The sequence below is a fragment of the Lissotriton helveticus genome, chromosome 8 (genome assembly GCF_964261635.1).
Source record: "Lissotriton helveticus chromosome 8, aLisHel1.1, whole genome shotgun sequence".
In the NCBI taxonomy this organism is placed as follows: domain Eukaryota; kingdom Metazoa; phylum Chordata; class Amphibia; order Caudata; family Salamandridae; genus Lissotriton; species Lissotriton helveticus.
The window spans coordinates 1495429679-1495457628 of record NC_136069.1 but is presented as its reverse complement, the minus strand read 5'-3'; the positions used below and the strand labels follow the sequence as shown (position 1 = coordinate 1495457628).

Here is a 27950-nt window from a genome sequence, read left to right as displayed (position 1 = left end):
TATAAATTTTTTCAACAATCGCAATTTCTTGAGATTTCTAGAAATGCAATTGCATTTAAGGAATCGCATTTTTGCGATTCCTTAAATGCAATGCATGAATTTAAAAAAAAATGCGAAATCGAAAATAGGAGGTGCAAATTAACACGAGGTTGACCCTCGTGTTAATTTGCGAAATCTTTCAAAAATGCTCAAAAAAGCATTTTTGAAAGTGTCATGTTACACACACACACATGTCCAAACTTGCACTTAAAAAAACATTTCAAGGGTGCAGGGGGGGGGGGGTCCTTTGGACCCCCCTCAGCACCCTTTAAATGCATCAACAAATTGCGATTAGCAAAAAAATAATTGCAAAAAGGCATTGATTTCTATGGGCCTCTAGGCCCATAGGAATCAGTGTAATGCCATTCCTTAATTGCGATTCGCAATTAAGGAATCGCAAATACAGAAAATTAAGAAATCCCATAAACTTTTAAGATTTCTTGATGCATAGGATTTTGCAATTCCTAAATTGCGATTCCTTAATTGTCGCAATTTAGGAATCGCAAAATCCTACAATGATGCATGTGGGGGTAACGCACATTCATGCACCTTGTACCAGGCACCATGTGGAGGGGCACCACGTGTGAACTCTCGTCTCATTACAGACATCCAAAGAGTGCATCTTTCAGCTTTTCTGATGAAAATAATTCTGTATCTTTGAATCTTTAGTCCTGTGAAGCTGGTTTTCTCAGTTGTTGCCTCCACCGATGCTTAAATGGCCATGATTTGTACATGTGCATGCTTTAACTGCATTGTTTAGATACAGGAGGGTGATGGATGCCACATGAATGATTTTAACATGGCTTGTCTTTCCTTCCACAGACTTGCTTCGCAGAAAGCCAAGAGACTGAGAGAAAAGAACGAAAGGATGATGTCATACAAGGGGTCTCTTGATACACAGGTAATGATTTCCTAAGTCCGAAACAAACTTTATAACAGTGAGTAGAAAAAAGTGCAAGTTACAACGTGCTGCATGGCATGACAGGAGAAAAATGTGCCAATTTTGACAGCTGCCCCCTGTAATCCTGCATGAATGACCTGCTGTGCTTATGGTTCTCGGTAAAATAGATAGCAGTTTCTAGTTCTGGCTTGACAGTGTAGCGCTCAGCCACCTTAAGCTATTGGCTTGTTTGGGCTGGCCTCTCCAGCCATTGGTTTGAGACAGCATCAGTCATGTCTTAGATCAGCCCTAAGGGGTATACATCTCTTATGCCTCACCAAGACTTTTTCGGTGCATTATTCTGCCCCTAAGAAGAGACTCAATTGAAATGCATAAGGAAATGTTTTACATTAGAAAAGTAAACCTAAACATACTTTCTGTCATATGCAATTCCTCATCTCATACATGCATTGTATACAAAAAGTAGTCCTTGTGTTTTTCGACTGCAAGACATTGATTCAATTTACAGGATGGCAAATGCACTGCTAGTGACACCACAGGGCCTTTCCTCTAAATGCGTCCAATTAGAAGTATGACTGTTTGGACTTACTTGCAACCACTGTCAGCCACCAGAGTACTGTTAAGATTTAGATTGCCCAGTATTTTCCCTGCTGCTGCTATTGATGTTGAAATACACAATCAGCTTATTGCTTGCTCTCGTAAAGCCGATAGGTCTAGCTTTTAACTGAAATTGCAGACTAGACCTACTGGTGCTACCAATGCTTGCTTACAAATGCGGCTTCTCATTTGGTTACCACATTGAGTGAGATAGGCCTGTTGTTAATTGCTCTCACATGCAAGCATATATTCATGACTTAGTGGTAAAAACAAGCAAGAATAAAGTAATACTATTATACAGAACCACCCAATTCGGAACCTATTATTGGAAGCGTGTTAGACCTGTCAACCTTGGAGTGGTCTTCCCCCAAATGTTTTGCCTTTCTCCTCCATTTTTCTGACCTCGATTTTTGCTGACCTTAGGACTCTGTGCCCTTTGCTACAGCTAACCAGTGCTAACGTGCTTGTGCTCTCTCCTCTAAACGTGGTAACAGTGGCTTATACCCAATTGGCATATTTAATTTACTTATAAGTCTCTAATAATGTGATGCTACATGTGCCCAAGGCCTGTAAATTAAATGCTACTAGTGGGCCTGCAGCACTGATTGTGCTACCCCCTTCAGTAGCCCTTTAACCATATCTCAGGCCTGCCATTGCAGAGCTCTGTGTGTGTAGTTTTAAAGTGCTATTCCGATCTGGCAAAATAAACCTTCTGCCATGCCCAAACCTTCCTTTTTAACACATATAAGACATCCCTAGGGTAGGCCCTTGACAACCCAGAGGGTAGGGTGCAATGTATCTAACAAGTTAGACATGTACTTTTAAGTTTTACATGTCCTGGCAGTGATAAACTCTTAAATTCATTTGTCACGACTGCAAGGCTTATCTCTCCCATAGGATAACATCGGAGTCGCCATATTACATTTTATAAATGTAATTTCCAAACGGTAAGAGATAACCGATTCAAGTTGGGTGTCTCTGGAATCAAATCTAAAATCCTAACTTATGATGAAGTCGGATTTTACATTGCAATTCTAAAAATGCCACTTTTAGAAAGTTAGAGAGAATACCTGGAAGTATATCCAGGTTGACCCGGTTCACTACGAGTGTGTCACATTAGTGTACAACCACAGTTTACAAAAAGCATAAATGTCCTCAATTGATTGTCAAACAACAATTCAAAGTAATCAAACAATGTATATGTAATCCAAGATCTCAAAATTATATTTTTCACAACAGAAGAGATGTTGAATCTGCGTGTTTATTCACAGTCCATGCAGATTTCAAAATGAAATGAAATGTTGCCGTTTATCTTCAGCAAACAGAAGCAGGTTGCAAAAAGTTCCCAATGCATTTCGAGCTATACATATCAGCCCTTCATCAGGGGAATCTATAACAAACAAATCAACAATTGTGATATATATCCAAATGATGGTAGTTGCAACAATAAATAATACTGACATACAATAGGCTCAAACATGTGTAGATTAAAGGCACCAATTCCCCGACTCCAAATCAACACAGTCAGCAAAGAAAGTAAAGACCGTGAAAGTAGCTCAGCCAGCAAACAAAAAGACCCGGCGCAAAGTGGTGAAACAATCGTGATCAAATTAGTCCTCACTACCAACGAAGTGTGGTAAATACCTGAAAGCAGAACGTATTCTGCCAACAAAAATGATCAGCGTCCAGGTAATCAAACTGTTTAGATAATGAAAGACAGAGAAATGAAGTGAAACGAGAGCAGACACTCGTGAGAAACAACCGAAGAGACAATAATTCCAAATACCTCTATTATGCAGGGTAGAGCTCGCAAAGTGCCTGACTCTCAAAGATGAAGACTGCGATAGCAATCATAACTCGAACATCTAAAAATGAAAAGATGAAAACTAAATTCCCAGTCATGATCCGCAAAAAGCGGTAAAAGGTGACCAGCATAGAAAACAACGGTCTTACCTCTAGATACACTTGAATCTTGGGAAATGTAAACCACTCTGGAGAACTCCGGCCACCATTACTGAAACGTGTGGCTAGTCCCCGTATAAACCACAACGTGCGTGAGAGGCATACCCATAGAAAGAGGACTACTTACTGCAGATAGACGGTCCCTGCAAAAAATCTGACGAATAAAGAGACAGATTCAAACCTTGTGGCAAAAGCCGAACAAGGAGTCAACTCGAGTGCCTTATACTGTAAAGTCCTGAAAAATATTTAATGAAGAGAAAAGTGGAGATAAAAAATAAAGAATAAATAAAAGTGAAAGAGAGTGCTAGTTGTCGATTTGAATTGAAATTTAGTAGCCCATAAGTAAAACAGCGACTGTCTAATGCAAATGCAATGCCGGTTCCAATAATATAAAGTGATAATAAAACTGGAATTACAAAAAACATGACAGTTCAAATTTATCATTGAGCCCCATGGGGGAAAGAGTTTGCATATACCAAATCCAGTGAGATTCTCGTTGAGAGAGTACTTTAGCCATATCCCTACCCTCTAGTTTGTCTATTTTTTCCAACACTCCAAATCTGAGCTGTGCAATGGTATGATTTTCGCGCTGCCAATGTTGAGCTAAAGGAGAACTCATAGTTTTAGTGCGAATTCTGCTTTTGTGCTCTGTAATCCTAGTGCGAAGGATCCTTTCGGTCTTACCCACATATAGCAGGTCACACGGACATCTGATTACATAAATGACAGTGCATACATGCTGCGTTTATTTTACTTTTAGAAAGTTGCCATTTTCATGCCTTAGCCATTTAGTGCCTGTATCCTGTCTCTGTCACATGACTGGGCGTAGTGGACAGTTGAGCTTTGTGTATTCCTCCTAGACAGCCACACACGATAGGGAGCTTAGGTGTGCCTGGATGGGCCATCATTGGCAGGAATGAGGGGGGCGGGGGTGGGATTTAGGCACTACCCCGCTTATACCTGAATATTTTCACGGAAAACTTTCAAATTCAATATCTCTGGTTTTACTCATTGGATTTCATTTATTAAAGTTTGTTCTATTTTTCTAACCTGGTATGGGATCTTCATGGGCGGTGTTTTCACTGTTTAACTGTAAGAAGCGTTGCACAAATACTTTACACATGTCTTCCAAGTTAAGCTTGACTGTTTTGTACCAAGCTACTCTGGGGATGAGCACAGGTTATTTTGAGGTTTGCTTGTGCTTTACCCTGACAAGGATCAGGATTACCGATTGACCACGGTTCACACCCAGCTACCCAATTTCTTGCTCTTGCAATGGAGATGTATTTAATAGGAACCATAACATCCTTTGACTATATAAACGTATATATTTCACAGGGATGGTGCTGAGGAGCACATATAACGAAAGTAAATCACAATTAACCTGGTCAACAAAACAAAGATCTTTCCTTCAATTCAGTGTTTAAGGAGGTTGCGGTTCGGTTGGCAATCCACATGTGTATTGGGTATTTGTAGATACTGAAGGCCAAGTTTTTTGGTGCAACAATTTGCTGGAGGGAATTAGCAAACAGTATAGTGTTCCTAAAACAGGTAGAGTTATAGGTTTCCTACGATAGGCTCTATTATTTTCCACCGAGGTGTGAAACAGGCACACATAAAAGGCACACACGCGGTGCAAACTTTATTTGCATGCGGGCAATGAGTGCACACTATTTGCGTAAAGGTGTAACAGGCCTGTTAATTTGCATTAAGATTTAAGCACAAAGTGCACAACTCCTATTTTATTTCCCATCCATAACGAAGCTTTTGCAAGACAGGAGCTTTGTACTTTCGGAAGAAGAGTTTGTATTACTGTTGGTGTTTTGTGTGAGCTTCATCACTGAGGCAAGTAAAGCAAATACTACACAATCCTTACTAAAGCCAGTAGGTCTGGGTTTAAGATGCAAATGCATACAACATTTCCAGATAAGAGTGAGAAACATGAAATAGTGAATCAGTAAATTTGTCCTTTATGGAGTTCAGTGTACGCACAGGAACGAAGGCACGGAACGATGCACCCAAACAGCCAATTGTATTAGGTGAGAGATGCATAATCCTCTTGGGTGAGCTAAGGCATGTTTAATAAATCTTCCATAAAGTACCTGGCTAGAAGAGGTTGGCAAAGAAAATCAGTAGTTGTAATGGCAGCACGCAAAGCCCACTCTATGTATAATATTAGCAATAGGTCTGTTTGACAGCTGCAGCGTCAAACCCAGATCTAAAAAAACTACCACAGAAATGGTTGTGTTTGCTCCAACTCAAGATGTCTCTTCTGGAAAGGCTATTTCCACAAACTTACACAAAGGCAATTCCTTACACCTGGTCGACGATGGCTTTAAGAACAGTTCGATCAATAGTTTCCTGCCTTGAGAATGCATCAGTTAAATAATATAATTAAACAAGCACTTTTCTGCAGCTGGTGAGCTGCAAAACTCCAAAACAGCGTTAAAACGTGATTTCAAAAAGAGAATAAAAAGGCTAACGAGAGGGACACATTTCTTACCTTCTCTCTGTTGAGCACATGGTTGGGAATGCCCATGCTCAACTGGAAGAGAATTTAGGGCAGCGGTGATGGAGGAGTTATTTGGAGTCATAGATGCTGCTGAAAGAATTCTGGTGCATATTACCTAGAAATAGCGATATTTATCGCTAAGCAGGGTTAGCGGGAATAATTTTAAAGGCCGCGCTAGGACGATTTTTATCGCTGAGATACCTTGCTATCATCAAGGTTTATCTCAGAAACGATAAAAATCATTCGAAATGCGTGAATATCGCTGGAAATACAGCGATATTCACACATTTTCGTGACAATGCTCTTAGCCATGTTATCCACCTCCCATTGGATAACATTGCTAAAAACTGCTCTGGGCAGGTGTTAGCTTTTGGAGATATTCGCGCTTAGCGCGAATATTTCCAAAACTACGCCTTTGTAGGTAATAGGAAATAGCGATGTTAGCGACTGTTTTCAGTCGCTAACATCTTGGCAAGCCCACTTTGCATGTCATTAGCGATAATTATCGCAGACATGCAAAGTGGGCCCCTAAAGGCCCGCTATCGCCTATTAGCTGTTGCTAACTGGTGTCAGTGACAGCTTGGTAATAGGGCGATTAAATGAACGCCGCTTTAGCGGGAAAAAGTCCCGCTAAAGCGGCGATAAGGGCCCTTGGTAATATGCCCCTCTGTTATTATTTGGGAAAAATTGAACGTCTTGCAGTTTACAGTGGGAAAACTGAAACTTTCTTATTGATCTGCCATATTTACATTATTGTAAGTAAAAACGTAACCAGATAAATTTAAGATATAAACCTTCAGTGAGTTCAACAATGTGAAAAATATAATGTTTAAATCTGTGTTTGATTAGATGTTACCGCCCGAATAGTAGAGTTATGTGTGTTAGAACTGCTTTTCCTGGCAAACTGGCCTCCAAGTTTCATCTAAGTAGTTCATTGTAATTGTTGTATTTACAAAACTCATGAATTTCCAAAGCAATCAAGCATGGAGAAACCCTGAGTGACTGGTGAGAACTTTGCCTTAAAAACCAGAGGACTTCCATATCCAGTTGCTTGTTTCTCTTGCCACTTACACCAGAACCATGAGCTACCAAATCATGTAGCAGCATTGGACATTTTTCCATCATGGCTAGCTCAGAACTTTCCCCTTAGAAATTGTATTTATTGTTCCTTTCCTGGGCTAAAGCTATTTCTGAAGCCACCTGTTTACAGCAAACATTATGTTACTAACTGGTTGATTTTCATGTTGGGGAAGAGGAACCGGAGAAGGTTGTATGGTTAAAGTCTCAGCTGAATGATCTATATTTCTGAATCACAATCGAATGTAATTATATACATGTTGAAGTATGGTCCTGGGCTGATGAGGTGTGGCCTGTGAGGCAGACTAATACATTTTAAGACCTGTAGTATATTTTCAGGCTAGAATATATTTTTGTATTTAAAGGTTTTTAATAATTATTATTAAAAATATACATTGTTTTTCTTCTACTTCAGTGTCCTCATTTCTCATTATGCTGCTTGTCATAAAGTAAAACTTCTGTGAAATTCTTCCAGATAAAATTGAAGACTTCTCTCAAACCAGCCGGCCCTGAACCTTGTGTTTTTGAGCCGCTTTTTGGGACTTGTGATATGACCAATGAGAAGCTCCTGGAGAGAAGGCAGAAAGCTGAAGAGGTCTTCAGGGACCAGCTCAAGGCGGCAGAGGATCGCAAGCAGATGATCATCTTTAATGGCCTGATGCAGCAGAGGAAAGAAGCAGACATGTTGAAAAAATTGAAACAAGAGTGAGTAGACCAGACATTGAGTTGTAGATGTTTTTTCTTGATCCACACATGAATACAAAACAAATCATTTAGAGTGGACTCAACTGAAATTCCATTTTCCGCTGGTGGAAACTGCACCTCCGCCATCCTAGCGGAGGGCAGAAGCCTCATTAAGAGAAAGTTGACAATACAGAGCGGCGGTAATTTCCTTGCTAGAATTTCCTCCAATGATCCGAGATTCACACGTGGAATTTCTGACAATATGTGTATACACTGGAGGTATACCTCTAATAAGGGGGTGTTACCCCCCACGTCATATAGATCAGGGGAAGATGGCTCCTTGTAATGGTAGCGGGGGGGCAGAAACCACATCACTGTCGCTAATGGTAGCAGTACTTATAACATACTAGTTATTGACCATTACAAAACCTTTTAAGCCCACTTTTTTCAACTGAATATACAATCTGTGTACATTTATAAATGCCAAAGGGTGAAATCGTTTTTTGTGATTTATTTTGCCATTTGCACTACTGTTGTGGTGGCGGAAGAGTCCAGAGAGGAAAAAGTCCCTTTTCAAGAGTCGGAAGCTTTTTTCTTCGCCAAAGTGGAAGGGTTGCCTGGCCGACTACTTTTTCTTTTTTGTCACCTGGTCACAACCTATCAAACAGTGTAATTTTAAGGATTCTGAGGGACCTGACCAACATATATTTTGGGTGCCCCTATTTGGGACTACTATTTTTTTTTAAACTCTTTTTTGATAAAGCTCAAGGTCTTATACAATGTACAGCAGTGATCAGTAGCAAAACAGAAAACATCAGTACATATATCTGCCACGGACACTGTGTTAGCAGAATGGACAATTGATGAAAGCAGCCTTACACCATCCCCGCCCGCTTGGCCCGGTATCTGCGCCAGGGGCCCCACACCGTTTTCCATTTCTTGACACACCCTCCGCCACCAATCCAGGTCCCTAATCCATTGCTCCCATGAGGGGGGCACCCACACCCCCAGTTGCAGGCTATATTCCTCTTCGCCACTCCCGCAGCTGTTGCAAGCCATGTCTCATTGTATCTAGACCAGTCGATTGCCCCTTTAATCATTAACAACAGCCACCTCCGGTCCACTGGCACCGCGGATCCCACCACCAACTCCATCATCTGGGCGACTTTGGCCCAGGAGGGCTTTATAAACGGACAGTCCCAGAGCGTGTGGAAAAAGGAACCCTCCCCCTGACAGCCCCTCACACACTGGGGCGACAGACACCTTCCCCAGGAGAACAAGTGGGTGTGCGCATAATACACTTGGTGCAGAATCTTCAACTGTACCAGGCGAAACCTGATCCTGATTGCAATTTCACAAGGACTCTGAAGTGCGTCCTGCCAGTCCTCGTCTTCGAGGCCGCCAATGTCGCCCTCCCATCTCTCTCGCAGGGATGCCAGGGGGTCAGGCATGTTATTAATTAACTTGCGATAAATGGTAGAGGTGGGCTTATCCGGAATAGGGTCAAGAAGGAGTCTGTCCTCCAATGGAGAATATTCTGGGAGCGCTACGTCCCTGTGTATGCATGCTCGTAGGACATGGGTGAGGCGCAGATAATGGTAGTGTTGTGAGTCGTGCAGTCGGTACTCCTTTTGGAGATAGGCAAAGGATCTAGGTGCGTTCCCCCTCCACACTTCGCCCAAGTAGTCAATCCCGATGAGCCTCCAGCCCGGGAAGCCAGTCAGTCTGGACACTGCGGCATTTTCTGCTAATTCAGTTATTATGCCAAACAATATTGAATTCTATTTTAAATGATGGGATGGAGAAATACAATTTTGAAAAATAAAAAGTTCACTTTCCCTGGAGGACCCTTGGTAGAGGGGGAAGTGGGTGGCAAGTGCCCGCTTGGCCATGCTGTAAACGTTTATGACATTGAGAGGTCCTAAAACAAGGCTAGACAGTATCGGCGTCAGGAGACACCACTTGGGGTGGATCCGAATGGGCTATTTCTACATAAGACACTTGAACCATTCTTTGTTATCAAAGAAAGGGATGGTGTGACAACACCAATACCTTGAAATCCTTCATCATGTCTTCAATGATTTTAACATTGACCTTTTTACTAAACACATAGGAGCCTAATTTATGAGGTTTTTCGGCTGCGCTGTCCTACAGAAAAAGAAAAAGGGCAGGAATGCACCATATCTATCAGATACAGAGCATTCCTGTCCTTTTCCCTGGCACACCATGGGCTGCTGTGTGCCGACATAGGCACCTTTGCACCATGTGCCTGCGTTGCAGAGAGGATTATTTTTGTGCAGGAAGGTAATCCTTCCTGCACAAAAACAATCAAAAGAGGCTTTTCCTCTTTCTATATGTGCTGCACAATGCAGCACACATAGAAAAAGGAAAAACGAGGAAAAATAAAGATATTTCTCCTCGTGGTGCCTCCCTTACGCCTCCCCAGGGGAGGCGTACGTTTTTGGTGTTGCCTCAGATTTACAATTTCTTGTAAATCTGGGGATGTGTCAAAAAGTCATCGATGTGGCTGGGAACACCCCCAGCGACACCCATGGAATGCCCCTTTCATGCAGTTGTCTGTGTGAAAGGGTCACATCTTTATAAGTCCATGAAAAGTCCCCATATGTGGCTTTACGTGGCCTTATAAATATGCCAGTGGCACAATGCACCACCGGATCGTAAAAAAGTCACATTTTGGCATCACAATAGTGCCAGTAGGGTCTCGTATATGAGGCCCATAATTATTATTGTGCAAGATTCGAAATTGTACTCAACATCGATTGATTTGAGGAAAATCCCTGCAGCTGAGACTACACTCTTACTCAATACCTCCTAAAACAAGCATTGGCATAGCCAAAAGGTCTCGCCTTTGGAACCCTATAAGTGTTTAGCTATGCAACAGTTGATGGCGAGACCTATTGGCTATGCCAATGCTTGTTGTAAGTGCCAGCACTGCTGTGTTGAGACTTTTTGGCCATATAAACGCTGTGTGACAGTGTGCAGATAAAGTAATATACACAGTGTACTTGCAGACAACATGTTCACAAAGAGGCATATCCTAGTACTCCTGAGAGATAAAACATGTTTATGGTTTCCCAACCCAATGGAACTAAATGGTCCTGCAGACTTGTACCAGTCAGTGATCATGACATCAAACACAGATCCCTGCAGTGGATGCGTTAGTCCACTGAGCCATCGAGACCTGACTGGGACACTAAGGGTATTGCAGCAGTACACACATGGGGACATAGATTGCCTGGGAAACAGATGACTCAATTCGCAAATGTTTTTCTGCACATAAACTCATGCGAGGGAAATGTGGCACTGGTGCAAGTAAAATCAGAATAACTGATAAGTAAGGATCTGTGGGTACTCACTTGTGCAGCTATAAGTGCAGACAATGTGCGAGATCTGAGGATTTTCTGCAGTTGAAAGCAACACCCTAGGGAGGGGAAGTAGGTGGTCTCACCCAAATGTCAGATATGTGCAATGCATATAAAATGAAAACCGCTGTTACGACCTGAACTGCTGTGTGTGTTACTCGACCTATTTGCAGCGCCGGGACGCCCCTTTGCTGGGGCAGCTGTGCGCTATATAAAACTTTTTAGCATAACCTAACATGAAGCTTACGCTTTGCGTAACCGCAAACCTTTGCAATACTTTACCCACAATTCTCTACACTTGTAATATATGCCTAGAGTAAACGATACAGGAGTAGGAGGCATGGAAAGTGTGGGAAGAGGTCATAAAAAAAACCATTTCATAATATATCACAAAGTAAAATGTTTTCCATGGGAAAGAAAATAGTAAAAATGCTTTTGTGAAACACAAGGATTTTCCAGAATTATGAAATGTACATGTGCAAACCGCAAAAGTTGCAGAAAATGTTCAGATACTACTAGAACATCAGCCCAATTGTCATACATCTCTGCAAATTAAAGGTTTATGCCCACAGGGATTTTATAAACTGTTTCTTAGTTTATGAAAAGATATTTCTACAGATCAGACGTGCACATGGAATTGGAACAGCATTATATTGACACATATGGTCCAGCAACTAGATAATGCAGCCAAGCGCAGCACCAAACCTTGAATCGCTGACGTGCTACCCCAAACCCATTGCCACAAAGATAAATGACATCTTTGTGAAAGATGCCCCAAAATGTTTCATAGATTAAAGAACACACTAAAGGTGGTACTCGGTCTCCTCACACGTGTAGTGTCAGTCAGTCAAAAACACTTTATTCGATTAATAAAAATAATAAAAGACACAAAATTCATGGGCTACAATATACAGTCCTAAAATCATACAGTACTTCGACTATGATAAAAACACAGTATAAAAACAGCATAAAAACACAGCTTATAAAAACAATCAATATAAAATCAGTCAAGGTTTCTTGCAGTAGAAAGTATCTTTGATCTGCGCCGCATGGCTGCCACCAAAAAACTGGCCACACTAAACGTAATATAAGTGCTGTTTAACAACTGTAAATATATCAGCGCGGGTCTAACTTGTGTAAATCCAGCATCTTTAAAAATTGGAACCAGATATTTTTTCCGGATATCATGGTAAAACCCACAGAACATAAAGAAATGTAGTGTGTCTTGACAAGAAAAATTATCACATTTGCACGGGCTACTATGTTCGGGTTTGCCCCAGGACGAAAAAAACCCCAAAGAGTACTGGATCAAATTAAATCTGAATCTTATCAGTAAAAATCTGTCATAAGGGTTGGAAACAGTTCTTAAGTATGGTTCCAATGAGGGCGAGGTTAATAGCATGAAATTCGCTCTAACCAAATGTTTAGTTAATTCCCTCTCCTCACGATCCAATTTTACCATAACTAGAAAATTGTGCTTAATCCAAGTTACATCCTCCTTGGTAATGTGAGTTGGCGATGTATAAAGCTCGGAACGCCCTAGACGTGAGAACGTCAATCTGACGTATTCCAGCCAGGGTATTCTTTTAGCAGAATCCATAGCTACGATATCCTTAAGGATCAGATGATTTAATGTGATTTCCGGGTTTAACCATGTTTTCGCCCAGCAAATCAGTGGGGCCAACTTCAATTTGTCTGTTACGTAGCCCAGGCCGACCTCAGAGTGGATTGAAAAGGTGGGGGTAGACTGAGGCACCGAGAGCAAGTGTCTCAGAAACCTATTTTCAACCACTTGGATCATGTCCTGGGCGACGTAACCCCACAATGCAGAACCATACATAGCAATGGCCAAGCATTTCGAGGTATAAACTCTCAACAGGGCCTCCATAGGTCGAGCCCCCAGCCGTTTTGAGAAGCTCATTAGCTCTTCGGTGGACCTCACCACAGAATTGCTTTTGTGCTTAATTTGGGGGTCCCAAGTACCTTTGTCATCGAATAGGACCCCTAAATAACAAAAGGTATTTACCCTCGAAACCTCATCACCGTTACAGAAGAATGACTTAGATTTGAGTTTTTTACGCTGTTTCCCTACTACCATGTAATGTGATATCTTGATATTCACTTTCAGATCCAATGTTTCCATAAAGACTCCAAAAGGATTCCAATAGTCTCTGAAGCCCCACGCCCGTACGGGCTAAAAGGACGGCATCGTCCGCGTATAGGAGATCTGGGACGAAAGATTCACCTACACGCGGCACGTCTGCACTACAATTGCCCAATAACTTTTCCTGGCCATTAATATAAATCGTGAAGAGGAGGGGGGGGCGAGGATACACCCTTGCCGCACCCCCCTCTCTGACCAAAACTGGTTCGTGCATCTCCCGTCAAGGGTGACCCTCACGGACGCTGACAGATCCTTATGTAAAGCCGCTAAAAAACGTACTAAGGGAGGGTCAATACCCATTTCCAGCAGGATCGACCAGAGCTTAGCCCGGTTTACAAAATCAAAGGCCGAGGACAGGTCCATGAAGGCCATAAAAAGAGACCCGTCCTTAGCCACCGTGTATTTACTAATTATAAGCTGGAGATTTAGGCACTGGTCGAGGGTAACCCTCCTCTCTCTAAACCCATATTGCAAATTAGATAGGACCCCACAACCATCTAAAGCTTTCCTGAGTTTGTAGAGTAACACCCTGCCCAAAATCTTGACTGCTGAGTCGATCAGGGAGTTGGGTCTGTAGCAGGAGGGGTCCCCCCGCTGGCCCTTTTTAAAATTGGGATAATGACTGAGGTTGCCCATGAAGCGGGGAACTTCTTATCACTAGAGGCATTAAAAACATTTGTCAGAATCCTAGCCCAAATTTTGGGAGAGGAGCTATATAGATCCGCTGGCACCCCATCGGGACCTGGAGCCTTATTTTTAGATGATTCTTTTATTGCTTTCTCCACCTCCTCAGTGTCAAAAAGTAAGTGGGACAGGGTCTGTTGCTCAGGAGATAAACTCATTAAAGGACAAGAACCAACAGAGCCATAAATGTTGCTAAAATGGAGGAACCACTGTTCGTCACGGATGACGCAATCCAAGTCTGTACCATCCGTGGCTGGAAAAAAAAAGGATGATTAATGGTAGCCCAGAACTTCCCACTGTCTCGAAGAACATCAATTGAGAGGAGATTATCCCAGGCTTCCCTTTTATTTCGCTTTTCCGCCTAGCACAATAGCATGTTTATAAGCCCCCTTAGCTCGGCGATTAGAATCTTGTCCCTGGGTCTAGTTTTTAGTGCATGTCACAGGGCCCGATGTGCCCTAGAACAACTTGCATCAAACCATCCGACATGCTGCCTACGTCTAGGAGTGTTAGTGGTGGACAGGTCCCTGGAGATCTCAGAACAGATTGCCTCAAAGGCACTGACCACCTGAGCTGAGGGAGAATTGTTATTCAGGCAAGTGGCCAGGGGGCCATCAGTTTTTACCCATAGTTCCTCTAAGAAAGTTGCCGGGACCACCTTTGCCCACTTAAGCCTCCTCCCCTGATCTTTTGGGATCAGTGAGGATCCATTCTGATAGGTGTGAGGCGTGGAGGCCATGGCGTCACCCAGATCCAACTCCAGATACACTGGATTATGATCACTAAATATGGATAGGACCACCTCATAAGCACGAACCCTGTTTAAGGCCCCCGTAGACAAAAAAATGTAATCTATCACTGTCCCTGGATTAGTGCCCTTATATGTGGCAACCCTCCCCTCCACCTCGATGAGACCAGACTCACAAATATTGGCGTTAGCCAGGAAGTCCTTTAGTGTGCTCAAAATGAGAAAACACTGCACACATTGGCCCATCATGTGCCTCATGATCCCTAATGTGACAATCAGAACAACAAGGATGAACATTAAAATCGCCCATGACAATGATCTCAAAACCAGTGTTTTCTTTTAGACTATACTCTAAAATAAAATTTTGCAGAGCAACTAAATGTTGATTAGAATCAACACAATCTCTGGAGTTATACAAATTTATCAATAACATTTTCAGCGAGTGAGAGACAGACCATTCGACGATGAGGGAATTGGGGGAGCCAGACTCCAACAAAATAAAAACTACCCTTCCGATGTAATGAGAAGAGAAGTATTAGACCGCCTTTTGCACGCCCTGCCACACCCTCGACAGCTGGTGTCGAAAATCTGGTATAGCCATCCAAACTAAAATTAGTTGAGGGGTCCCACGTTTTCTGCATGGCAATTAAATCATGTTTGGATAAGAAGTCAAGCCAAATCCGATCCACCCTCTTTGCTCTAATACTGGCAACGTTCCAGCTAATGGCTTTACAACTAGCCACTGTGTCAGTAGTGGGGGCACTAAGAGGGATTGGCTGATCCAATACAGCCAGTCAATCATTTGCCTCCAGGTCGGTCAGTGGGCTAAAACGGTTGGTCAAGGTCAATCTAGGCACGAGGGAAAGGAGACTGTTGATGGGTAACTGTCGCTCAACAGGCAACAGTTCGTCCCTAGGACTCTGGGTCCCCACTAAGATGGACTGGCGGGCATTGGGGCTTAGTCTAAGTGGTGGGGAAGGAGTTTTACATACCCCGCGGTCTGGGAGACCACGTATGCCGGAAGGATGTATAACCTGGGGTGGAAAAAATAACCCAGGGGGACAGGTCTGGTTCCTGTTTGGGCCACTTCTGACCCATCCCAAAACAGGCTATCAGCTAGATCTAGGCTATTAAAATTCACAATCACACAATCACCCACAGTTCGCTTCTGCCACCTCCCAATCCACCCCACTCTTCTTGCCATAATGGTATTAGAGGAAATGACCCCATCCCCACTACTATAGTCTAAGCACCAACGTTTGACCACCCTCAGAAGATCGTCAGTTGATTCCGCCTCCCCTCTGCTAAGAGGGGGGGACCCCTATAAAGACAGCCACCAAAGGTGCGGCTTCCGGTGGAAGATCGAGGACAACCCGACAACCCCTTGTCTGCGTCAAGTTCGTGACAGGGGGGGACTGTAATACCACTAACCACCCGTGGAGCACCACCAAAGGTGGATCTACCAGGTGAGTGTTGGTCAAATATTAAAAGGTATATCCACACTCAATGTTCGACCCGTGGCATTTTCATTGGGCCAGTGACTTATGTGGCTTTTAGAGACAACTTACCCTCCTTGCTCCCCCCATGGCCCATGGGAGCACTGTTTGCTCTGTTTACCCACATTTTGCTGTACACTAAGCTCCTTGTATAAAAGATCAATTAGTAAGTTTTTTAAGAAGGTCCGCCACACAAGCATTAAGAGTCTCAACAATGTCTTTGGCAATGCCAACCAGTATCGGTTCTATCCGTGAGGTGAAGAGCTCCTCCATTATGTCCCCCAGTTTAATAGATGTTTGGCCATCAATAGTCGCAGAAACCTCCTGTTTTTTTTTACCCCTTTAGCATTTTTTCTCTTTACAGTTCTTGCATTTGTTGCATTCCTTGCAATATTATGGTCATTGCACCCCTCCAATTTGGCACCATCCGATGTAGCATTAACAGGCTTAGGTGTGGCAGAAAGGTTCTTTACAACCACAACGGGCTCAAGAGGTCTACTCGGGACAGACACTAGGGTGACCAACTGGCATTGGTGCAAATTCAGGACGGTGAGTGTAAAAATTCAGGACAAAGGGTCAAAATTCAGGACACAAATTCAGGACAGGAAGTCAAAATTCAGGACAAAACTTCAGGACAATTGGATAAGTTTTACAGACACATCAGAGGTCGTGCAATAGTATATAAGTAAGCCCAGCCATATCTAGACCTATTCAGCCATTTGCAAACCTATCCATCATGTATCCTTCCATCTATCATTTCACTCATCCATCCCTTCATCCATCCTTTCACTCATCTATCCATTTTCCATCCATCTGCCCTTTCACCCTATCCATCTGTACACTCATCCATCCACTCTTCTAATCATCCATCCATTCACTCATCCATCCAGCCATTTACCCTTTCACCCATCCAACCATCCTTTCACTTACTCATCCATCCACCCAATCACTCATCCTTCCACCCTTTCAGTCATCCATCATCCTCCCTTTCTCTCTCCATCCACTCTTTCACTTAGCAATCCTTCCTTCCTTCCATCCACCCATCCATCTACTCATCCGCTCATGAATCCATCAACCCTATCACTCATCCATCCTTTCTCTCATCCATTTATCCTTTCACTCCTTCACTCATCTATTCATCATTTTGTCCATCTACCTTCCCTTTCACTCACTCATCCATCCTTACATCCACCCTTTCACTCATCCGTCCATCTATTCGCCCTTGCACTTATCAATTCATCAATGTAATTTGATACTTGTATAGCGCACTACTCACCCGCAAGGGTCTCAAGGCGCTTGTACGAATACCGCTGTGGAACCCATCCTGGCTTTCCGTGTGAGGTGTCCACTCCTGGGCACCCCCAAGGTGGAGGCCAGGCATCCTTAGCGTTGTGGGGGCCGTTGTGGAGATTAAGCAAGCTATTGCCCAGAGTTGCAGAGTGGGACTCCACGATTGGAATAGGCACCGAGGTGAGAATTATCAGGTTCGTGGAATTTTTTAGCCCAAGACCCGCCGAGGCGGGGAATTGAACTCTGGTCCCGGGCTAGACCTCTGCATCAGGGTCTGCCGCTCTAACCATTGAGCCACACTTCTCCACTCCATCATTACACTCATCCATCCACCCACTTACTCACTCATCATCCACCTTTTCACTCATCCATCCTTTCACTCATCCATCCACCCTTTTACCCATCCAGCTACCCATCCACCCATACATCCAGCTATTTCCCTTTTCTCTCTTACATCCTTCCACTCACTCATCAATCCATCCATCCTCTCCCATTATCCATCTTTTCAATCTTTCATTCATCCATTCACCCTTTCACTAATTCATCCAGCCATCCCTTCACTTACTCTCTCTCCCACCTTTTCATATTAATTTTGAGCTGAGCCTTTTTGAGAAGAGGCCCATCATGAACTTCACCCTCGCTGTAGGAGCCATTCCTGGACTGGGACAGAAGCCACCCAGGGCGGAGACAGGATCCACCACAGGGGGGGACAGGAGACATCACAGGCGGGGGTGGGGGGGGGACAGGAGCCACCACAGGCGGGGGTGGGGGGGGACAGGAGCCACCACAGGCGGGGGGCGGGGCAGGAGCCACCAGATGGGGGACAGGAGCCATCACAGGCGGGGGGGGGAGCCACCACATGGGGGGGAACAGAATCCACCAGGGTGTGCACAGGGGTGGGTATGCAGTATTCTAGTATCATCTTGGTCTCTTCCAGGGTGGGGAGGGTTCCTTACCCCCTCCTGGACAAGACGACGAGAAGCCAGGCACTTTCCAAAATGTTAGTTTTGCCCCCCTTCCCCTCACACTGATGTACAGTACTGAAAGGAGATACTCCAAGAGAACTGATTTAACTGATTGTCCTCCATACTTTGTAAATCAGTGTGGATGCGATTGTGCCATTTCTTTATTTTATTACAATATAGACTGCATGTTTGAAGAATCGAGGTTTGTTTACAATTTAGTGACAGTAATTAAGCTCTGTGAAAAGAACCACGTGCTGCCTCGGTGTAATCGGGCCGGTTCTAGGATGTTTGGGGCCCGGGACAGAAAGAGAATGTGTCACACCAATTGCAGATACAAGAAGCATTCAGTGCTGTTTGCATCTGAATAGATGCCCCTGCTGCTGAAGCTGCCACCCCTCCCTCTCAGTCACCTTCAATCACCTCTTAACAGCTCGTCAAGGGCTGGAGGTGTGAGGGTTGCCATCCCGCTGCGCCTCTCCAATGCTGCTGGGTGTCTGAGCTTTGGTACAGCATCGGAGGTACACCCGACCTTAACAGCATTGGAGTCAAGCAGGGAGGTGGGGGCCAGCTTTGCCGGTTGTGCAAACAGTTAAAATTACGGACAAATGGCGTCCGTTAAAGAATCCTTCACGGACAATGGACAGACGGCCAAAATTACGGACTGTCCGTGAAATTTACGGACGGTTGGTCACCCTAACAGACACACTGTTATTCACATCCAAGGGTGGGGAAGGGGGGGGGGGGATCAGGCCAAGTTCCTTTTCGGCGTTAGCAATCTCTTTAGTCAAAAACCCCCACTGCAGAGGACAAATATGATGTGATGGATTCCGACTTCCTAGCAACCTTAGCCCTCGTGCCCACCTCCTCATTATTCGACAGTTGTTTTCGCTTACCCATAATGAAGCGTTGGTGGGGTGGCCCACCCCGGCTTCTCTCGGCCGGCCGTAGACGGCCCGCCCTTTGCCCGGGCTTAGCCCAGCGACGCCCTCGTGTGTCCCGCGAGACGGGAGGCGTTCTGGTGTTTAATGACGCCTCCGGGCGCAGCCAGTGACGTCCCGGGTGCGCCGCCAGTCCTTGGGGCACCTGGGAACTGAGGTCCTTTGCTGTGTGGGGAGAGCTGCGATGTCGGTCCGGCCGTTGCCCTCACGGCGCTGTGCAATGAGCAGGTGAGCAAGTGGGCGAGATGAAAACAGAGCCGTTGCCCTCACGGCGAGAGTAGTATCGCGTGCAGTCTTATAAAGTGCCCCCACAAGTGTAGTGACTTTCTCAGAAGACACTAGCACTGTCTATCTTCAACGCATTTAAAAAAATGTGGGGGCATATTTATCAAGCCCCAGCGATAATTATCACTGAGCGTGCTTTAAATTATCGCCAGCTATCACTGGAATATATCGCCAAGCTAGTGCTGTTTTATCAAGGCTTAGCGCTATGGTGAAAAATATTCCAGCGATAGTGGGGTTTTCCATGGAACATCGCTGGTTTTGCAGCGATGTTCCAGGGAAAATGGCGATAACTTGATGATAAGGCCCTGTGGTCTTAGCCCCACAATCCACCTCCCATGTTAGCTATGCCTTAGTCAGGAACTTAACAGACGTTAAGGCATAGTTAACGCGATTTCAAATATGGCTTCCCCTCGTTGATAATATCGCAGAGCTGGGTTAGTGATTTTTTCCCATGGGGTTTTGTCAGGCACACCTCCTTTGCATCTCATTAACGATGCGAGGCATGCTGACAACGGGCGCTAAGGCAAGGAAACATGCTCTAGCGTATCCTTGTTAATAAAGCGATAATATTATCGCCGCTTTTCGCCCGAAAATGGACGCTAAAGCGGCCAGCCCTTGATAATATGCTCTGTGGTGTTCCACAGAAACAAAGAGAACAGAAAGGAAATTCACATTAAACAAAAAACAGCTCACCTATTGCATATGAATCCTGCTGCGCAAATTATGCCGTCTCAACTTCACATGAATCTCTTGAGGCTAGTCATAACATGGCTTTGTGTCAGTTCATAAAATTAAGACCCACGTTTACTAAGGTGTTGCATGGGCACTCGTGTGATAAAGTACTGCAAAGCAGCACAGCAATCTGCCATACTTTATAAAGGTGCTCATGCACAGGTCAGACTTGTACCTGGTCACAAAAGGACTTCTTTGCAAATCCTGGCCCATGTGTAAGCGGGAAGCACAAACGCCCAGTCCTAATTCCTAGAGACTTGAATACATAAAGTTGAAAATCTCCTAGGTAAGGAGGCAACGCCCTCGACTTTAACAGGTATGGTTAATAGTGATGACGTATTTTGCTATTTCATGGCACTGTGAAGAGCATGTGCTCTGTAACCCAGATGAACAGGACTGAATTCACCAACCTCATAATAATTATAGAATGAGCCATTCTTATCTGGTATTTCAGTCTGAGTGAGACCTGCAGGCTAAAAATTACTAGAGCAAGGACTGACTGACCTCTCAGGAGCGGTTTAAAAAGTCTCCGCCTCCTGTCGGGCTTCTGGTGTCTAATATCTGCCCCTCCACTCATTACTGTTAGTGCCTTTGTAACCGAGTCATAGAACAGAGGGAGAAAGGGTGGACAAAGACCGAAGGAGGGAAAGTGGGAGAGAAAGGAGGAGGGGAGAGAGAGGGGAAGAAGAGAGTAAAGACATAACAGAAGAAAGGGAGGGCGAGGCAGAAAACGAGACAGAGAGAGGAAATGAGAGGAGATATAATGAGGCACAGTGTGAGAAAAGAAAGAACAGAGACAACAGCGAGATGGCGGGAAGAACAAAAGAAAGAAAAAAACGAGAGAGAAATTGAAGAGAAGACAGAACGAGACTGAAAGTAAGCCAGGGAAGTAGAGAGAGATAAATGGGGAATAGGAACAGAACAAGGAAAGAGAAGTGGGGAGAAAGAAAACAAGCGTGCGCGCCTCGCGCTCAAAGTACAAAAAAAAAGTTTGATGAGAGGCAGCAGGGGGAGGGGAGAGCGGAGGGGGCCTGCGCCCGTTTCCCTTGCAGGAGCGAGCAGGAACCATCTGTTAATTACAAACAGATGGTTTGAAAGCTCACTCCCACAAGGGAATTGCCAAACGTTCACGCGTTGCCATTCAAAGCAATGCAATGAGTGCAGGTTTTTGACTGCAAAACTGAATCGGTTTCTAAAGGTCTTTTTCCTACGCAGCGCATTTGTGCTGCGTAGGCGAGACCTAAATATAACTATTATAATGGACCCTGCACGTTTGAAAGCTGATTTGCTCACCATTTGGTTGCCAAGCCATTCACCTTCAAGCTGGATCCTTATATGCCAAGCGTCTGTGAGGAAATATCAAACCTAACTGAAGTGCATAAGTTAATGAGGGACTCAATGAGAAAGAAGCATTGGCAAAGCCAATAAGTCTCGCCTCTGCAAGAGCTATTGGCTTTACCAATGTATTTTAGCAATGCTATACACCAGCCTGGCTGCTGTTCAGCATGACCACAAGTTAGCAGCGTGGAGGAAAGTTGCATGCAGTGTTGTAGAGTGGAACGGCGAAGAGTGAAGTGACAGAATGTCGTGTATTGGAGTGTCAGAGTGTGGAGTCGCGTAGAGTGGCATACAAGGGAGTGGCGTAGAGTAGAGTGGACTAATGTAGAGTGCATTGGCGTATAGTGTTGGAGAGTATATTGCCATAGAGTGCAGCGGCATTGAATTCAGCAGCATACAATGCAGCACCGTCGAATGCAGTGGCATAGATTAGAGTGGTGCATAGTAGCGTGGATTGGCATAGACTTGCATGGTGTAGAGTAGCGTAGAGTGGTGCATAGTGGAGCGATGTAGAGTCGAGTGATGCAGAGGGCAGGTGTGCAGACTAGAGTCGAGTGGTATATACTGCAGTGGCATAGAATGCAGAGTTGAGTGGCATAGAGTGCTGTGGATTAGAGTATAGTGCAGTGGCATATAGTGCAGTAGAGTAGAGTGGCGTAGAGTAGAGTGGCATAGAGTGCTGTGGATTAGAGTATAGTTCCGTAGAGTGCAGTGGCATAGAGTAGATTATTTCAGAGTAGAGTGAAGTGGCGTATAGTGGAATGGCGCAGGGTGGAGTGCAAGTGCATGGATTGGCATAGACTAAAATGGTGCAAAGTAGATTATAGTGCCATACAGTGGATTTGCATAAAGTGCAGGGGCATAGAGAAGCGTGTTACAGAGTACAGTGCATTGATGTAGAGTGTATTAGCATAGAGTGCAGTGGCATAGAGTGGAGTTTTGATGAGTAGATTGGTGCTCCCTATACTGGTGTGGTGTAGAGTTTAATGGCGAAGAGTGCAGCAGTATAGAGTGGTACAGGGTAGAGTAGAGAGACGTATTGTGAAGTGACAGAGTGGAGTGGGGCAGGGTGCAGAGGCATGAAGTGGTGCACAGTAGAGTGCAGTGGTGTGGAGTGGTGCAGAGTAGAGAAGAGTGGAGTATACATAGTATGGTAGCGCACTGCCATTACAGACAACACAATTTCAATTAAAATGACCAATACACCTGCACAAACATAGTTTTACTAATAAAACTATACAGTGCACAAACGAAAATGTGTGAAAATTGCATCACCTAGTGTATTCGTAACTAACACACTTCAGAAATAACAAGAACTGTGCTACATTTGTGTTCCTAATTCCTATATATTCTGAAGTACTTACACAGCTCATTTAAATGTTGTTGTGTGATAGAAAAAAACATTTCCCTACCCCCAATACCCAGCAAGATTCTCACATACATCCTCTCACTTTGAAGTCAGGGATAGAAAAGTAAACAAGCCCCTTCGGAAGACAGTGCCTAACATTTGACCTCGGTCTTTGGATGAACAGCAGATGTGAAAAGATAGGAACAAGATTTAAAGGCATGTTTAAAGAAAGTGTTTATGTGAAAGAATACAGTAAACCCGGTTTAGGCAATGAGAAGGAGGAATTGAACCTAAAGTAAATAAGCCAAAAACTGCGAGTTACACACCACAAAGCCACTGGTAATCAACGGGCTGAATGCATTCCTAGGCAAACTCTCTGAAAGTGCCCAAGATGTCTTCAACAAACCAGACAGCTGTAACCTAAAAAGAGTAAGAAAGGCCTATCTCCAGTACCTTGAACAGGGGTAATGAGAAGATCTTTAAAAGGGTCACTGCCTCCCTAAATTGGCATTATACAATCGATTTAGCATGACAGCTTTATGGCTTACATCTTCCTTGAATATTATTAAATCTCAGCAAAAAAATATTTGCTAGGATACACACTTCTGCTAAAGACGGCATTGATCCCTGCAGTCTAGATTTACTAGGGCCCTCTCTATCCTTTTGAATCTTAGGCACACTGTGGGGGATAGCTTTGCAGTTTAACTCAAAGACATTAATTATAGCAGCCACACATGCTGTAGCCTGTCAAGCGGGTGAAATGTTTTTTTTGTGTTTTTTTTTTAACTTTTACAGAATGGAGGAAGATGAGGTTTGACGCATTTTATATTGCTTTGGATCTTTTGGATCTAGCAGTAGCTCACCATCAACTTCAGAGCTAGACCTTTGCAACCTGGGACCTACCTTTACCCAACATACAGTGCCACTTGTTCTGTCTCTTGGATGATTCATCTCTTTTTAGGTCTCGGGACCGTCGCACTGCGTAGCAGTGGGCGGAGTCCCGAAGATTTTATGTTTTGGAGTTAGGGGGCTTCAACGCGCCTCTCTCCCCCATTGGCTGGCTTCCTAAACGGAGGCCAGCCATTGGAGGAGAGGGGCGTCACTCCATTAAAGCTCTGTCTCTTTCGGATTCGGGGGGCGTGTTTTTGGCGTTCTTTCGCCCTGTGACGTCATCTGTCACTCAGAACGCCAAAAGCACGCCCCCGATTCCGAAATTTTCGGAGGTTTGCGGCGGCCATTTTTGTTGTTGTTGTTGTTATTGTTGTTGTTGAATGATTTTGACTCCGACGATCCCGATGGTCAGCCTTGTTTTCTTCGATTCTGTCCGAAGTCACAAGTGAGGTGAAGTTATTTTCTTCGATTCTGTCCTAAGTCACAATGAGGTGAAGTTAACAGCCGCTAGGTGGTGTTGCTGGTGCTAGGGACTCAGGAGTAGGCGTGCATGTTAACTTTCTCCCTATTGCGGTGCTCCTTATAGCTGTGAGGTCTTCAACTGTGCTTCATTCTGTTAGGGAGGCCCCGGCTGAGGGAAGTGGGCTGCAGCGGCTTCTCTGCTGAATGGCAGCGTTCCTGCCCACCCTGGAGTGACTTCACGGTGGCGCTGCAACGTTGGAGTTGCATGTTGCTCAGTGCTGGCGTGGCCTCACAAAGGACAGTCGGCAGATGGAACTGTCTCGATTAGTGCAGCCTTTTATCCTCGCATACACTGCAGGTGCGGGGATGGTCACTTTGAGTTGGTGCAGCAAGGCGGCTTGGCCTTGATGTTAATTCTGGTCGGGGCCACCACATAAGCCAATCAGTAGGTGGTGCTGCTGATGTCTGTCCTTGCAGGCCGCAGCAGTCTTTCTACCGACTGGAGGCCTTGTTTACTGATGTTTTTTAGTTTTTGGGATAATTGCCATCCTTTAAGTTTGGAATCATAGTTCAATTATCAAAAAACACTTCAGATCTGTCTGTAGCTGTAGGATTTATCTGTTGAGCTTCCGAGAGATTACTAAACCTGTTCAAGACTTTGCTTGTTCTAGCTGAGACCTTTGCCGGTACTCTCATAAACTGTGGCCATCTTGTCCAAGTGCTTATCTGTTTTTCTGCCATTATTGGTAATCCTGGTCCTTCCCTGTAATGGGCTGCTTTAGCAGACAGGATGGTTTCACCCTCACTATTTTCTAGAGCATCAGTTATTGCTTTTAAAACTTAAAGTGATAGAATTGTGTCTGTCTTTTAAAACTTGCACTCACCTGCACTGAGCACCTCGCGCTTTCACGAGGCCTCTGACAGCTGAGCTGAAAGCTGCCTCTGGCGAGGGTTTGTTTGGTTTCCCTGCCGCCATCGCCGAGGCCACAGGCCACGCCCACCTGGCCAGGCCACGCCCATATTTCATCTCCCCTGCCATCCATAAATCATGTGTCTAGACAGGAAGCGCAGCGGACGAGCGCAGCGGGCGCGACGATTGCGCGCCAAAGGCGCGCATAAGGCAAGCTCGTCTGCGCTCGTCCGCGCCGAGTCCGGGCCAGGGGCCACCTCTCCTACATCTTATGCCAAACATCCCATAGCCTACAGTGCGGACGTACTCCATGGCATGAGGTCCTCGGATCCGGTCTGTGAGCTGCATCGCTATGAGGTAACGTCCCTTCCAGCCATTTGTCCACATTGCAACGTCCTTCTTAACCGGTGGCAGACTAAAACACCAAAGCAGGAATACCGTATGTTTTCACTAAACTGCAGATCTCTGCCAAAACATAAGGTGGAAATTTTGTTTCTACTAGAAGAGCGTTCGCCGGACGCAGTATTCCTATCTGAAACATGGCTGACACCCGATACTGACCCGGCTGTTGTAACCTCCCTCCCCTCAGGTTATCAAATCATCCGACAAGATCGTTCGGAGGGTAGAGGTGGAGGGCTAGCAATCATATTCAAAGAACAATACCACTGCAGACTCATCCCTGAAACCATTCCAGACTGTGAGAGCCTTGCTTTCTCGCTGGAGTTTTCCCCTAACCATTGCTTCTCGGGCACATTGATATACCGCCCACCCGGCCCCCCTAAACAATTTCACAATCTCTTACCAGCAATTATGGCGCCACACGTCAGCGCCTCCGCCAACTATACCGTGCTAGGCGACCTCAATTTTCATTTTGATTCACCGCTGGATTCTACGGCTATCACGTTAGCCGAGGACCTGGCTGCGTTGCAACTTGGCCAACGAGTAAAAGCATCGACCCATGTGAAGGGTCACCTGTTAGATCCAGTGTTCAGTAACTGCGAGGACCTTGTGGTTGGGATTCCGCTCCCCCTCCCATGGACTGACCACTCTCTGGTGCCCTTTACTTGGTCTACTCAGAAATCCGGTCCGGTAAAACCATCGATAAGACTTACCAGATCTTGGGCACGGTTACCTACAGAGGATTGGAAAAACTTACTTACGAATGAACTTCCTCCTAACAACGAGGATCCATGTCTGGCTAACCAGGCCTATGAAAACTGGATCCTGCACTCTCTCGAATCCATCCTCCCCCTCAAGAAATCAACGGTAAAACGCCTCCATAAAACAGCACCGTGGTTTTTAGAGGCACTTAGGAACAAAAAGCGCCAATGCCGGAAAATGGAAAGAAAATGGCGCATAGACTACTCCATGGAGGAAAAGATTCGATATCGAGAGGAGATAAAATCCTATAAAAAGGAACTAAAAGCCGCCCAAGCAGGGTACTACTCTGACAAGATTTTAGCTGCAAAATCCAAACCCAGAGAAATTTTTCAAACCTTGCAAAAACTCACAAAACTCCCGTCTCCAATTGTTTTGAGGGAAAAGTCTGTTTCCCAGTGCAATGACTTGGCTGAATTTTTTTCAGCGAAAGTAAATAAAATATATGCCTCCTTCCCCTGCACTCTCACTCCCACCCCTCCGTTAATTCAGGATAAAACTAAGACCTTAGACTCCGCTCCAGCCCCTCCACCTCTGCTCAGTCACTTTCCTTGCATGGATCTCGAAGTATTGGAGTCCATGGCTCGGAAAGTAAAATCTGGATCTCCATCTGATCCGGCACCCCCTGAAGCCATGATGCTGGTCTCTCAGACTGTCCTACCAATCATTAGGAACCTGCTAAATGCCTCCATTGCCTCGGGCATTGTCCCTTCTGCTTGGAAACGGGCGATGGTCCGAGCGCTGATAAAAAAGCCCAATCTGGAACCATCGGACTTTGGAAACTATCGTCCGATTTCCCTGCTTCCCTGGGTGAGTAAGATCGTGGAGAGGTATGTCAATCTCCAGCTGGTCAGCTTCCTTGAAGATAACCAGCTGCTAGACACCACCCAGACAGGGTTCAGGCCTAAGCATGGAACAGAATCCGCCCTCCTAATGGTCATCGAGGAGTCCAGGAAAATCCGTGATCAGGGAGGATCAGTGGCAGTGATCCTCCTTGATCTCAGTGCGGCGTTCGACACGGTCAGTCATGCCACCCTACTGAACCGTCTTGCGAATGTCGGCATTGTGGACAAGGCTTGGCTCTGGTTAAAATCTTTTCTGAGCAACAGGTCATTCCAAGTGTTTGATGGACAGACAGTGTCTTCTAGCATTCCCCTGAAGTGCGGAGTCCCGCAGGGCTCCTCTTTAAGCCCCGCGCTGTTCAATGTCTATATGAGGCCACTGGCTGAGGTAGTTCGTCCGTATGGAGTCAAGATCATATCCTATGCGGACGATACCCAGCTGGTGGTCTCATTAGCGCAGGAGGCTCTCCAACCACGTTCAGGGGGACTAACCGAATGTCTGGAGGAGGTGAAGTCCTGGATGACTCGGTCATCATTAAAACTT

The 27950-nt window shown here is 45.0% G+C and overlaps 1 protein-coding gene across 3 annotated transcripts in view; it reads left to right on the top strand.

Annotated features, from left to right (window-relative positions):
- The window catches only part of CCDC81 (coiled-coil domain containing 81), a 241687-nt gene that overhangs the window by 190500 nt on the left and 23237 nt on the right, over positions 1-27950 (top strand). For all 3 annotated transcript variants that reach the window (XM_078658440.1, XM_078658441.1, XM_078658439.1), the window contains exons 12-13: positions 862-940; positions 7564-7793. In XM_078658440.1, coding sequence (XP_078514566.1) covers positions 862-940; positions 7564-7793 — 309 coding nt within the window. The remainder of the gene's footprint in view (positions 1-861; positions 941-7563; positions 7794-27950) is intronic.